The sequence below is a fragment of the Lactuca virosa genome, chromosome 7 (genome assembly GCF_052849685.1).
Source record: "Lactuca virosa cultivar CGN04683 chromosome 7, Lactuca_virosa_CGN04683_v6, whole genome shotgun sequence".
NCBI classification, from domain to species: Eukaryota; Viridiplantae; Streptophyta; class Magnoliopsida; order Asterales; family Asteraceae; genus Lactuca; species Lactuca virosa.
The window spans coordinates 30,798,325-30,814,309 of record NC_136432.1 but is presented as its reverse complement, the minus strand read 5'-3'; the positions used below and the strand labels follow the sequence as shown (position 1 = coordinate 30,814,309).

Here is a 15,985-nt window from a genome sequence, read left to right as displayed (position 1 = left end):
CTGATCTACGGGCGTTACAATTGCATACGCCCTGCGTACTCCCACATACGCCCAACGTATGTGGGTGCATCCACGATCCAACCAACGAGCCAGTACGCTCAGTGTACTCATAGAGTACTCCCCGCGTACTGAGATAGGGACTAAAATAAGAGAAATTTTATATTAAGGGTTAAAAAAGAAACATACCACCAGACTCGAATGTTACAATGGCACATCATGTATGATGTTGGCCCATCATATGCAAGGATGGCGCAACATCTTTCATGCTTGGTTAAACATCTCCCAAGGGTGATGCAACTTCTCCATGTTGGCTCAACAACCTCACTTGGCTCAACATGTTGGCCCATGTTGCCCCATGTTGGTCCAAGTTGCTCCAAACCCCCTTTTAGATTATCCGTTCCTTTGGCACTTGATCCGTTCCTTTGTCAGATGATTCATTCCCTTCTCAGATGATTTGTTCCTTTGTCATAAGCTCCATGAACCCCAAGCGCTCCATTAAGTTCTAAGTGCTCTAAATGCTCCATGAGAATGCTCCAAATGCTCAAGTCATATTTAACATATATATTTATTTATTAGTTAGCGTTTCAGCTACCAGCTAGCCACCACAAATACCTCACCCACCACCTCGTCCAACTCCACCTCAATGTCTACCTCTGCCGATAGCCATAATAACCATCGCCACCACCACCTTTATCATCGTCTATGTTACCACCTCTACCGTCGCCTCTTCCTCTGTCACTAATGTTGGTGGTGGTGGTGATAGTGTTGGTAGATGTGGTGGTGATGAAGGCAGTGGCGGTGATAAAGGCAAAGGTGGAGGCAGTGATAGTGGCGGAGGCGATGATAGAGGTCGTGACGGTGATAGTGGCGACAGTGGAGGAGGTGTTGGGGGGGGGGGGGTCCTTTTTTGTTTATATTTAGTTATTTTCTTTTTGTACACTATATATCATTCAATTTGTTAAAACTGTTTAAATATTACCGTTTTACCTAAAATAGTAGGTCACAAGGGTAATATGTGAACAAGTTTGATGGTATATGTAACGTCCCAAAAATTACAAGAGATTTTTCATTTTTTTTAAATAGATTAAACCATTAAACAACTTTATATCAACGATTATTGAGTATCATTCGTTTTGTTAAAGCTATAAATTATCAGAGTTAAATTGCAAAACTACGAAAACGAATATCTTTGTTGTGTGTGTACAGTCCCGTCAAGCTCTTCTCGCGAACAACCTGCAAAACATTTAATCCTAAGCATAAAGCTTAGTGAGTTCCCTAGTATACCATATATTTCACCATATATACAATGCATCCATGTAAATTCTAGCCTCCAACGCCAAACAACCAAATCTCCTATCCATATACATATATCATACATACGGGTCTAGACCAAGAGTATAACAGGTCCAACCCAACCTACATAACTGGACCAACCCAAACCTACAAGTGCTAGCGGCCAAATCTTGGTCTTCCATACAAGACATAAAGTCATATGTAGTCAGAGATCAGATAGATAGTCGAATAGATGATCCACCCGAAAGCAAACAATCAAACAAGAACATTGCAATAAGGCTTTATACCATGACTTCTTAGACTATCTAACTTAACCACTTACAACCCTTAATGAGCAAACAATAATATCATCACCTTATCTAATCATGACACCTAACAGTATCATACAATCAACATGCAAGACCCTACCAGTCTAACATACCATGACACTAAGTGTCTCATACTACACATACATAACAAGGAATTACCCTAGATAACTATCATACTCGTACTCTAATAGTACATTTATCATATCATACAAAGGATATACAATGTCGTATGTGGAATAGTGAGAAGACTCACCTAAACTGAAGAACTGGGGAACACACATCAATACTCTCACTCCTTGCACTGATCAATCATGCGAACCAACTATTCACCATATAAAGATAATTATTCAATCAACAACCTAAATCCTTCAAGTTTGACCCTAGGTCAAACTTGGTCAAAAGCCAACAGTCAAAGGTCAAAAAAGTCAACAGTCAACGATCAATTAAGTCAACAGTCACCATGATGCGGAGACCTTTTGGCCATGTTGTGGGCATGTCCAGACAAAACAGTCGGCATGCAGGACATCACCACATCGTGGGCCCTCCTTGGCTATGTCATGGTCATGTCTGGACAAAACAATCGTGAGGCTGGACTCCACCACGTTGTGGTCATTCCTTGGCCACGTCGTGGCCACTGGCAGAATGTCATTTCCTTCATTAAGTGCTTAATCCCTTCAAATCAAAGCCCAAAATTTCAGATTTAATTCTTTTCGATGACTTATCGGATAAAGTTCAACTTTATCCATTAGGACTTCACTCCAAGGCAAGATCTACAACCCTAACTCCAAATTAGCATAAATCCTTCACAAAACATGCATGGTTCCAAGGAAAATATTAAAATACCAACTTTCCAAGTCCAACAAGATAATGAGGTGATATAATAAGCTCAAAAGGTGTTGGATCTCACTCAAGTCCAAAGCACAAGCTCAAAATGACCAAAAATGACAAATATGAGCAAACTACAGGATCTAACAAGCTAAAGGTCAACATGGAAGATTTTTACTCACAAAGGTCCAGAAGTGAAGTCACTTTCCTGGATTTATAACTGAGCTCTTCACTAAAACACTTTGCAAGCAACTTGATCTTCAAGCTCCACGCCAAGACATGAAAAATGAGCCTTTAAATGACCAAGAACACCTAAATAACACTCAAAGGGGGGTAGTGTTTCGAGATACGAGGGTGGAGGCTGAAGAGAATGACCTAACCCTAAAGTTAAGGTCCTTAAATATGGGAGAAACCCTAAAAATCATAGGCTTGGGCTGCAACAACCACCAAGTCGTGGCCACCCTTTTGCCACGTCGTGATGCTCACCAGAATTACACTATTCATTAACCATGTTATGTCGTGGTCATCCATGCACCACGTCGTGGCATAGGGTTTTTATCCAAATGCCCTATCTTAGATCTCTTTAAGTCTTTAGCTGATACTTTTGGAAAACGGGTGTTATAGTATATGGTGTACAAAAAAGGAACTAAATATAAACAAAAAAAAAAAAAAACAGTTCATTACCCTCCTAAATCATTTTTCCTTAATTTAATGGCACTCGTCTATTAAATATGTTATATCGGCTTTTATAGTTAAATTACATCAATATAGTATCGAACAATTTTTTAAATGGTCTCCATTGCCTTATCATTTTGTAACAAATATCATAACTATGATTATTATTAATTACCCGATAATAAATTTACATAAGATTATAAAGGCTAAAAGATCTTTTATTGAGTTTTTTCGAATTAAACTTTAAGTTTACTTTTTTCCTTGTAAAAAACCTTGTATTTTTTAATTTTTCCCAAAAAAAAGCTCTTAATTTTTATTTTATCTTTATGAAAAAAACTCACTCGTTTTATTTTTTTCGAAAGAAAAACCTTCAACTTTTATTTTTTTCGAAAAATCCCTATATGACAAGACTGGCCAAATAAAAAATGAAAAAAATAAAAGGTCTTTTCTAGTGGCGGACGCAGACTGTTTTAGTAGAGGTGTCTCTCGTACTTCAAGTCGGTGCACCTAATAGAAAAAAAAATTTACACTACGTGCTGGAAATTGAGCAGTGGCCCGGGACCCCCAATGCTCCACTAAGGTCCGCCATTGTTCTTTTCAAGAAAAACATAAAATTGAGGTTTAATCATATATAAATATGTGTTTGGTTTGGAGCTTTTGAAAACTTTTAGCTTTTAATTTTAACAAAAAAACTTGTAAAAGAAATTTCATTCAGTCATAGGAGCTTTTAACTTTTATTTTTAACAAAATGATCATTATCCAAAAGCTTTCAAGTAGTGTTTTAAGATTTTTTGTTTTTATCTAATTTTATACCTTTAAAAGTTAATTATTTTTGTCTAAAATTTCTATTCAAATAAAACCTACAATTTCTATTTTTCCTGCTTTCAGATTTCTATCTAGTGACCAAAAACAAACACTCACACATAGATAGCAATAGGAGGTTCAATTAATATTTTCTTATATTAACCCTAATTTAAATTAACTTTTTTTTTTATGCGTTTACGTATGAGAACCGTTGATTCAAGTTCATGGGCCAATAAACGCCAATCAAGTTCATGGGCCAATAAACGAAAAACTTACTATTGATATTCAAAATCAGTTAGAAATAGAATCGACAATCGTTGATTTTCTTTAAACAAAAAACTTACTATTGAGTTTCTTTTTTATTGCGAAGGATTCAAAAAGTCTGGGGAGAAGTTACACCTTCGACAAGGGGTTTTGCCCCTAAAACCCTATTGCTATGTCTTCGAAGCTTTGATCATCTCTTTCTTTCATCAATTCCCAAACTTGATGCTTTTACAACGCACCTTCTTCCCCATTAATCCGAACCTGATTTGGGCTTTCTCGGTTCTATGTTTCTGAAGTTCCTACGAAGTAATCTTTCTGCACGAAGCGTTCACTTTGGTAAGCATTTCAACCTCCCAAACCCCGAAGATATTGCTTTTAATTCAATTTGTGTGAATTTAAGGCAAAGAAAATGGAAATTCCTAGACCAAATATTGTCTTCAGATCTCACAAACTCATTAGTAAATCGTGTGGTTTCAGAATTTCGAATGTCACCAGAGCTAGTTTTAGGGTTTTACAAAAGGGTTGGACTGCAAACGAGCTTTTCTCCATCACTGGAATCTGTTTGTATCTTGATACATGTTATGATTAGGTCCAGAAGATACGATGATGCGTTAGTTTTTATGAATAACTTGCTGCAAACAATGTGTTATTCTCATTTAGATGTTCTGGAAGGCTTATGGGACAGTTATAATCCCGAAATTTCATGCCCTCATGTGTTTGATACATTAATTAGGGCTTGTACTTCTTTTGGTGACATGAATTCTGCACATGAAGTGATTATAAACTTGAGAATGGAAAAGAGCTTTCATGTTTCAGTTCATGCTTGGAACAACTTCCTGAATCATCTTATAAAGTCCAATGAGCTAAATTCTTTTTGGAAAAAGTATACCGAAATGATTTCATATGGTTATACAGAGAACATTTATACATATAATTTGGTTGTATATGCCCTTTGTAAAGAAATGCGATTATATGAAGCGATTAGTATATTCTACCGAATGTTAAAAGTAGGAATACATCCAAATGTGGTTACTTTCAATATGATTATCAATGGTGCGTGTAAAATAAGTGATATTGAATTGGGGTTAAAGTTGTATAGGAAGATGGGAATCATGTCAATGGAGTACATTAACCCTAATTCCATTACTTTTAATTGTCTCATTAACGGGTATAGCAAGTTAGGAAATATGAAATCCGCAGAAAGCCTTAAGGATGAAATGACGAAAATGGGCATCAAACCGAATTTAATTACATATGCAACTTTAGTCAACGGGTATCTGAGAAAAGGGTGTAAGAAAGACGCGTTTAGGTTATGTTCTCATATGGTAGATAAAGGCATAGCTCCAAATAATGTTGTTTACAATTCAATCATTCATTGGCTTTTCTTTGAAGGTGACACCACAACAGCTTCAGTTTTCTTATCATACATGATAAAAACCAACATCTTATTCGATAAATTCACTAATTCTATATTAGTTACCGGATTATCAAGAAACGGGTACTTAAATGAAGCTCTGGATTACCATAAATGGCTTGTGGGAAAGAATCTTGTTGATAAAGATCTTTTCTTGGAAAACACCCTTGTTCATTATCTTCTTAGAAGTGGGAATGAATCAACATTGAAGGTAAAACAAGTTCTTGATGATATGATTGCTCGTGGACTTTCTTTAGATAGTGTCACTTATGGTTCTATGATTGATGGATTTAGCAAACAAGGGAGCATATCAAATGCAATTAGGGTTTATGATGATATGATAAAAGAGGGCAAGAAACCAAATTTAGTGATCTATAATTCAATTGTGGATGGTTTATGCAAGAATCTTTCGGTGGATTTAGCCAAGATTATGGTGGATGAGTTAAAGAAACTCGGGTTATTTGATGTTGTGACTTTAAATAGTTTGTTAAATGGTTTTTGTGCGAATTGGAATATTAATGAGGCGTTGAATTTGTTTTTTCAAATGCAGGAAGGGAATTTAGTGAATGAAGTGACGTATAATATACTTGTGAACTTTTTTTGCAAAATTGGATCGATTCAAGAAGGGAAGGAAATTATGGAGATGATGATGGTGGATGGGGTTGCTCCAAATTCTATAACTTATACAATTCTTGTTACAAATGCTTTTAAAAAGAGTAAAGTAGGTTGTTATTCTAGGGAGGAAGTGATTGAATTGCATGATGATTTGATGGTCAAAGGGGTAAAACCGGATGGTCAAACGTATGATAAGATTGTTGGTCCATTGATTGGTGAGGAAAGTTTTGAGATTTCATAGGTGGTGATGATGGATGTATTAATGTAATGCGTATATATGATTAAAATGTACAAAATGGTAATTTTAGTTTGTTTTTTTGTTGAAGTTTTTTCTTTATTGTTTATGGAATTATGATTCATTTTTCACTGCTATTTGGGATTTTTTTTTGCTAAGATATAAATGCAAGAAGTAACAACTTACATTTGTTTATATGTTTGTTATGACATTCTTTTTTTAAATGTGCATATGTAGTGTTGTACCTTGTGCATTGTAAGCTGTATATTATGTAGTGTATGTTGGACCTTCCCATTGTCGGAAGAATATTGGATTTCAAAAAAAGTATATCCTATCAAGTTGTCAACTTGCATTAGAGACTTATACTTTATGAAATAGATGTTGTCTTGCATAATTCAAAACTTCAGTGAACACTTGTGGCGAAAACATGAATCTTTAAAGTCTCAAACGGGAAATATCCTATAAGAACTTGTACATGATGCAGATTAAGTTGTACATTGAATTTAGTTCGTTGAAAACAAAAGTATGGTGGCAAAAGTAGAAATAATGAAACTTACTGGGGTTTATTTAAAACCCCTGATCCATATACATGATCTTGATCATCTCCCTCCACTCAAAAGCGTCATCCGCATTCTAAAATTCCCACACATACACAATCCACCATACAAGCAAAAGATAAGATTTTTATCAAGAAACAAAAACTCTTTACGCAGCCCCAACCTCCATTGTTGAATTCTGGAAGAAAACCCTAATCGGACATCATGTCTTGCTCGAATCTAACAATGTGGGTATCTTCAAAACCCTCATCACTCGATTCATCTGCCCTCTCCTTCAGATCGTTCATCAGCCCAGTTCAAATCCCAAATTCCAATCCATCAATTTCGAATTCCAGACCTTCTTCTTCTTCGATCAATTGCAGTCTGAAGGAGCTTCGTGGTCGTATAGAATCAGTGAAGAACACCCAGAAAATCACTGAAGCAATGAAGCTTGTTGCAGCTGCGAAAGTGAGAAGAGCTCAAGAAGCTGTCGTGAATGCGAGACCATTTTCAGAAACTTTAGTTGAAGTTCTTTACAGCATCAACGAACAGCTCCAAGTAGAAGACGTTGATGTCCCACTTACCAGTGTCCGACCGGTGAAGAAGGTGGCGCTTGTGGTGGTCACCGGAGACCGTGGTCTCTGCGGTGGTTTCAACAACATGATCCTAAAAAAAGCAGAAGCAAGAATTCGTGAACTCAAAACTCTTGGACTTGAATACGTAGTCATCAGTGTTGGCAAAAAAGGTAACTCTTATTTTTCCCGGCGACCATACATTCCGGTGGATAAGTTTCTTGACGGAAGCAACCTCCCCACTGCAAAAGAAGCTCAGGCGATTGCAGATGATGTTTTCTCACTTTTTGTAAGTGAAGAAGTCGATAAAGTCGAACTGTTGTACACAAAATTCGTCTCTTTGGTCAAATCCGACCCTGTGATTCATACATTACTTCCATTATCGCCCAAAGGTGAGATCTGTGACATCAATGGAGTCTGTGTTGACGCAGCTGAAGACGAGTTTTTCCGGTTGACCACAAAAGAAGGAAAGTTGACCGTTGAACGAGACGTCGTGAGGGCTGAAACCATTGATTTCTCACCGATCTTGCAATTCGAACAGGACCCAGTTCAGATTCTTGATGCTTTGCTACCATTGTATCTAAACAGTCAGATCTTGAGGGCTTTACAGGAGTCTTTAGCGAGTGAGCTTGCTGCTAGAATGACTGCTATGGGGAACGCGACTGATAATGCTGTGGAGTTGAAGAAGAACTTGTCGCAGGTCTACAATCGGCGACGTCAGGCCAAGATCACCGGAGAGATTTTGGAGATTGTTGCTGGTGCTGATGCGTTGGTTTGATTGGGTTTTGGAATCGGTATACTTCTTGATCTTATAATGTTTATCTGTTTTTTTCGGAATTAATTGCGATATGTAATGATGATACTCCCACTAAGCAAATGAAATTTGTGTATTTGAATATATATGTATATGAAGAAGTTTATCATCTCCTGTATCGAGGTTGTGCTTTAATAAGTTTTTCATCTAATAAATTCTTTAGAATATTGATAAAACTTCATCGTTGCCAATAAATAAATGATTTCGGAGCTTTTCGGTGAGATACAATCAGACTTTATTAAATATTATGCATGTTTAAAGCTTATACTTTATACAATGTTATATGTATTTGTTATGCTATCACATATCAGTGTCTATCCTATATATCATGTCATGCATAAATATATCATGTCATGGATAACAAAGTGACTAAAGTGTTCATGAAATTCATGATCGTGGTGGAAAATTAGTGTCACAAGGTTTCTGCGCATTCGACCATACAAAAACACAATTAGTGTCACATGGTTTCTGTGACCCTTATATGTGTTTGTTAATGTTCTCCCAAACTTTGCAATGGCTACACAACATCGAGGATGCCTCTGCACGTGATACATGAACATGGGGGAGGAGTATCAACAATTGGAACCATACACAAGATCGTACATGTAATGTAATCCACATATACACTTAAGGATAACTAGAATGTATGTTTAAACATACCTATTTATACGTTGGTCTATGCCAGTCAATGCCCTCCAAAAGTAATTCCCCACAACCCACAAGCACATCATAACATAAGTAACGACCTCACATCTTTGCTCTCATCAAGTTAACCCATACCATATACTAATGATCAAATATGCATAACTAAGGCTACATGGTGTGGTGAAGGTGTCACTGGCGGTATCCGACTTGTCACCCTTTCACCGCCGGTGAACACCGCGCCGTGATGGTGGTTTTACCGCCGGTGGCCTTCTACCGTTGGTGAAATTTTGAATTTTGTGACATTTTGGGGAAGGGAACGTTGCCAAACGGTCGGCAACGGCTCTCAACAAATATTTATCATTAAAAATGTCTTCTAACAATCCAAACTCTTCCAAACAAAATGCTCCAAACCAAAATGTTAACAACCCTTTCGCAGTTTTCGGCTACGATCCATCATCACCACCACCTTACCGGCCACAAATAGACGGTGTTCCTAACTATTATTAACAATTCCAAATGCCCCAACAATTCCATTTCCAATCTCAACCTCAAACCCAACCATCTCAAACCCAATTTTCATCCCAACCGCCATTCACACCTTCAACCGAATTATTTTCTGATTCCGAACACGAAGAACAACAACAACAACCTCAACAAAAAAAAAAAAAAAGGAAAGGTTGATCTCAGAAGATGGACACAAAAAGAAGTTGGTTGATCTCAGAAGATGGACACAAAAAGAAGTTGAGTTAGCAAAGGCATGGGTCGACATATCTGAAGATGGTGGCACGGGAAAGGGTCAAAATCGTGATCAGTTTTTGTTACGTATCACGGAGCGCTTTTGTAAGGGAATGGGTCGAAATCCAGATTATCGGACCTCCGACCAATGTAACTCCAAATGGAATCTTATGAACAAAGTCGTCACACATTGGAATGGAATTTACACAAACTTTGAAAAGCAATGGGCTAGCGGAGAAAGTGAAGCGAGTTTGTTGAAAAAAAACACACGCAACATTCCAAAATGATATGTTAAAGCCTTTTAAATTTATTCATGTGTGGAAAGTTGTCAAAAGAAGAATTAGGTGGAGGGAACTTGCAACACATGAAGAAATTGTTAATCCGCCAAAAAGAAGCCGGACATCTTCATATTCGAGCTCGCAACAAGTCTCATCGGATGGTTACGTAGGCGTTAATCTTAATGATGATAACGACGACATCAAAGAAATACGCCCGTCTCCTCCTCCAATGGGAAGGGACAAAACAAAAGCTCGAGCAAAAGGAAAAAGGAAAGCTACATCTTCAAATTCTTCAGTCGGGACCGAACTGTCAGCTAGATCGGAAGAAATGATGATACAACTGGCACAATTGAATTCAACTTTGGAGAGGCATATGGCTGAAACCGTCCGACTCACCGAGTATACGTTGTTAATGCAATATGTGAGACACCTCGACCCCGAAGATCAAGAGGGGCTAAAGCGGTTAAGCAGTAGATTCACAAAAAATATAAGCTAAACCGCAAATGAAATTTCGATATTATGCTTCTTTTTTTTTTTTTTTCACTTCATGTTTTTTTTTAGGTTTTTAATGTAATTTTTAATTTCATGTTACTTTTTATTTTTAGGATTTCTAAAATGTAATTTTTAATTTTATGTTATTTTTTATTTTAGTATGGTTTTTAAAAAGGTTATTATTTTTTAATTGAAATTAAAAAAAAAAAAAAAAAAAAAAAAAAAAAAAAAAAAACTCATAGGTAAACAATTTACCACACCCTAGTCCGTAGATGAAAATTGTAACAAATGTGAAAGTTGACGTGGCGCATACGTGACACCTTTTTACCATTGGTAAAAAAAAGGCACCACACCCCTTAGCCTAAAATGACATGCAGTTTAGCATGTGATAATATAAAACTATAAGGGCATCTCCAAATCTACATTAAAAAACTACTTTTACACTATAAATTACACTATACTTAATACTATATATAGTGTTGGATTTTAGTGTTACATTTTAGTGTAACACTAAATATAATGTTGAATAAAGAACAATATACCTAAAATATTCTTTTTAATGTTAAATATAGTGTAATGGATTGGAAGACTTTAGTGTTTACACTATAATTATAAGAATAGTGTAAAAAAAATAATGTTAAAGGTTGGAGATGGTCTAAGTAACTATACCACATACTGCAACATATATATTATACAAACTAGATCACCTCATGACCCAAGATCGGTTTAGGATAGGATCGATTATAGGAGACCCATTCCCGTATATTTCCAAGCTTGGTTCAACGGACCAGATCAAACTACCCGTTGTTGGCATGGTTTAGACCAAATTCAGTGTCAGTAGTAACATCATTAAATAGTAGTAAATCGTTCGATGGCAATCAAGCGGCACAACTTTTTAATACCCTCACCATATTGAACAAATCAAACAATCATGGACAATAGAACTAGTAGTGAATTAGTCAATTACAAAAGTGCATGTGCTCAAGTTTTATAAATTTTACGAGCATTAAGGAATTTAAAAATCTATATTGGTTGGTGGGGTGAATATGGAACCATAATTTTCAATTTTGTTCATAATGTTTTAAGATTTACCAACTGTTCAAACTTCCATGATGGCTAATGAATCAATATTTTAGTTGCAGGTTTATGTTGCAGTGCACAACAATAGTTGTGCCGCAATCGGTGGACGTATTCATTCGCTTAAAATATTATTTACATGGAACACATACAACACCTCGTAACACTTGATTTGAGACGCATTACCGGTTCAGGTTTTTTTGGCTCATTCTTAGGAGTGCTTTTTCTTGTATTTAATTTTAGGCCGTTCTAAGTTCTAACCCATACAAAGCACAGTTATATGGACATCTATAGTTACACCATTCACATTAATAACCTTTTTAAAAATGGGTTTTGTCATGCATGCCAGCCATGCAACAATGCTCAGTAAGTCAATATGGCTGTGAAATGGTGCTTAACCCTTTTTCGTTGGATCATGGCCCAACTCTGTATGTTTTATCTGGGACTTATTTTGAGCTAGCCCAATGAATGGCAAAGGTATATGATCTATCTATTCCTATTAGGGATGTGTATGAGGTGGTTTGGTTTGTGGTTTGGTTTGGTTATTGGTCAAAACCTAACTATAACCATTATTATTGGTTAATGCATTTTGGTAGTCATTGGGTATGGTTAATATTGATTATGGTTAATGGTTTTTGTCGGTTAACGGTTTTGGTTAATGATTAATATTGGTTAACCATAATGTTCAAAATAATATAAATGTCGAAAGTATATTGACATAAAAAATAAAAAGAGTGTACAAAAAAATCATGGCCGCCAATATTTGTAACTTAGTTTATAAGTAATAGAATAAAATGTGTAATTTTGATACTTGAGTGAGATAACACATATTCATATTCAAAATAAAAAACAATCAATAAAAAATATAAAACATTAAAAATTTCATATATTGATAATTGATATTAACATTAAAATAAAACAAAACATTAATATGTTCAAAGCGGTTAAATCAAAAACTCTAAAAGAAATATATTAATGTGATTAAATAAAAAATAAACAAATAAAAAGAAGCCAAAAGAAAAAAAACATTCATAATTTATCACAAAGTCAAGAAGAACCAAAAACTTAACTTACCTAGAAGTATTGATTATAAAGTCAAGCATCCTTCGAATAGGACTATAAAGTCAAAAAAATCTTTGATTAGGATTAACGGTGTGAAAGCCTTTGATTAGGATTATGAGTGTGAAGATTAAACTAATTGTGAATAATGTACACAAATTGTACAATTAGCCGATTAGAAATTGCCGAATTAATCAATAATCTAGCCCAATGTATGATTGGAAGTTTGTGTGTGTCTGCATGATCAGCCTTTAATGGTTTGGTTGTTCGTACGTCTCCTGATAATTAGGGATTAATAGATTATATTTTGAAATTTTAATTGGTCTTGAATAAGTTTGACTATATTATTTTATATATAGGGAAATTGTTAGAAAAGTCATAATATTTACGGAAAAGTTACACTTTAGTCCCAAGATTTTTTTTTGAACGAAAAAGTCCTGAAAACCGGCAAAAATTTACAGTTTGACCCTTTTTGACCGGTTGAAACCGATACCAAATTAATTTGGGATTATTTCGTAAACTAACCCAAAATATTGGGACTTTTTTGTAACCCAAAAATATTAGGACTTTTCTGTAAAACAAAAATATTATGACTTTTCTCCAAACAAAACATTTATTATTATTATTATTATTATTATTATTATTATTATTATTAAAAATAGGGAAATCTCCAGAAAAGTCCTAAGATTTTAGTCAAATTTATGAAAAAATCTCAAACTAAATTTTGTTTATAGAAAAGCACAAAATACCGGCTAAAACTTCGAAAAACCCTTTTCGGCCGGTTTCACTGATTTAGCCAGTATTCTGTCCTTTTTCGTTAGTTTGCTCAAAATTTTGGGACTTTTTCGGAAATTACCTGATAACCACAATATTGGGACTTTTCTGAAAATTACCATGAAATTAATGGATATTATTATTAACAAATCATTTATAAACATAACGAATACTTTTATTATAAAAAAGGAAATACACTTGTTGCTAATTTCTACGAATAAATTTGTGGTCTAAGTACTCCTCTATTGCTTATTGACCACATCGAACTCTCTACGTTCCTCATATGCATCATTGTGTGTATGATGGTGAGATGTACTCAGTGAGTGTTCCTCTAATGTTGGTGTTCCTCTTATGTTGTTTAACCTAACTACCACCCAACATCTATACCTCACATGGTAACAACCATATGCTAACACACATCTATCAAATGTGAAAAATTAATCATGAATTATAGTTTATATGGAAACAAGTGAAGGGTGATTATCTATTTAAATTGTCATTCAAAGTTTACTTTTCACTATGTGTGTAATTTGATGGTTGTTACCGAGTAATGTATGGAGGTTAGGTGGTATTTAGGTTAAAGAACATAATGAAAGATATATATGTTCAAGAATCATTGTGTAATGATATTTTCTAATAACATGTGATCCTATAGCGTCACGCCTAATAGCAAGTAGACATTTATTGATTGTGTAATCATAAATATTATCAACTCTTGTATTTAATTGAAGAAACGTACATAGTACATCTCACTATGACACCCACACGGATACATAGGAGGAATATAGGGAGTTTGAAGTGGTGAACAAACAATAGAGAAGTACCTAGTCGACCATTCTATTTCTAGAAATTTGAAACAAATGTATTCCTTTGTTTATAATAAAAAATATTTGTTATGTTTATAAATGATTTGTTAATAATAATATCCATTAATTCCATAGTAATTTTCAGAAAATTCATAATATTTTGGTTATTGGGTAATTTTCAAAAAAGTCCTAATATTGTGAGCAAACTAACGAAAAAGGACAGAATACCGGCAAAATCTACGAAACCGGCCAAAAAGGGTTTTTTCGAAGTTTTAACCGGTATTCTGTGCTTTTCTATAAACAAAATTTAATTTGGGACTTTTTCATAAATTGAATTAGAATTTTAGGATTTTTCTGGAGATTTTCCATTAAAAATATAAGTAAGAATACTATTTGTTGAAATTGTATTATTAATATTGTTAATAAAACATATAAATGCATTTAAATGGAAAAATAATGACATTGTTTAAGGGTGGAGGTGGAGGAGATGGTGATGCTTTTAGCATTGAAATCATATGAATTTCTGGTTGTATATTTTTACTTTGTATATGGTCATTTCACATTTGTTATTATTGTTTTCAATTCAGAATATTAATACTTAACTATTTAAAAGAAATTGCATATTTGTAAAATTGTTTATAAATAGTTTAAGGTAGAAGGATTTCTCAGTTTGTATATAAAATTGTTTTAGGTAGAATGATTACTTTCCAAATCCAACAGATCCACTACAAACATCTACATAGATAGGTCGTCCATATCAAAATTCAAAAATACTAATTACAATATCTTGTTTAATAAAAAGTAATAGGATATTGTAATTAATACTTCTGAATTTTGATATGGGCTACCTATCTATGTCGATGTTTGTAGTGGATCTATTGGATTTGGAAAGTAATCATTTTACCTTAAACAATTTTACAAACTGAGAAATCCTTCTACCTTAAACTATTTATAAACAATTTTACAAATATGCAATTTCTATTAAATTGTTAAGTATTAATATTCTGAATTGAAAACAATAATAATAAATGTGAAATGACCATATACAAAGTAAAAAAATATACAAGCATAAATTCATATGATTTGCTAAAAGCATCACCATCTCCTCCACCTCCACCCTTAAACAATGTCATTATTTTTTCATTTAAATGCATTTATATGTTTTATTAACAATATTAATAATACAAGTTCAAAAAATAGTATTCTTATTTATATTTTTAATAATAATAATAATAATAATAATAATAACAACAACAACAACAATAATAATAATAATAATAATAATAAATGTTTTGTTTGCAGAAAAGTCCTAATATTTTTGTTTACAGAAAATTCATAATATTTTTGGGTTACAGAAAAGTCCCAATATTTTGTGTTAGTTTACGAAATAGTCCCAAATTAATTTGGTACCGGTTTCAACTGGTTAAAAAGAGTCAAATTGTAAATTTTTACCGGTTTTCAGGACTTTTTTTGTAACGCCCCCTTTCTGGTATGTAAATTTAATTAAAGTATCTCCATTTCTTAAGGGGTACTCGACGAGTCTGTAGCCCGACTCGTCGAGTAGAAGCGGGATGAGCTCGCGATTTAAGTTGGCTACTCGGCGAGTCCATATGAAGCCCTAATTTCAAGGGTTTGTACCCTATGTTGGGACTTTTTTTGTAACGCCACCCCAGCCTCCAGCACCTTTAGAGCATTTCCCCTGTAAACCCTAGCCCCCATTGTTGAGCTTGAGTGTGTTTGTGCTAGTTTGGAAGCTTTGGAAGA

At 34.5% G+C, this 15,985-nt stretch overlaps 2 protein-coding genes across 3 annotated transcripts; both read left to right on the top strand.

Moving 5' to 3' along the window:
* Positions 1 to 4,227: 4,227 nt before the first annotated feature.
* LOC145123403 (Pentatricopeptide repeat (PPR) superfamily protein) lies at positions 4,228 to 6,523 on the top strand. 2 transcript variants are annotated; one of them, XM_079058616.1, is made up of 2 exons: positions 4,228 to 4,505; positions 4,647 to 6,523. In XM_079058616.1, exons 1-2 carry the CDS (start codon positions 4,454 to 4,456, stop codon positions 6,437 to 6,439), a joined length of 1,845 nt encoding a protein of 614 aa, XP_078914742.1. In that variant the 5' UTR covers positions 4,228 to 4,453; the 3' UTR covers positions 6,440 to 6,523. The 2 variants fall into 2 exon arrangements, with proteins under 2 accessions (XP_078914742.1, XP_078914741.1); XM_079058615.1 differs by having other exon boundaries at positions 4,228 to 6,523.
* A 515-nt stretch (positions 6,524 to 7,038) lies between these two features.
* On the top strand, positions 7,039 to 8,464 carry ATPC1 (ATPase, F1 complex, gamma subunit protein). The gene has a single exon (XM_079059451.1). It carries the CDS (start codon positions 7,195 to 7,197, stop codon positions 8,317 to 8,319), a length of 1,125 nt encoding a protein of 374 aa, XP_078915577.1. The 5' UTR covers positions 7,039 to 7,194; the 3' UTR covers positions 8,320 to 8,464.
* Positions 8,465 to 15,985: the final 7,521 nt, after the last annotated feature.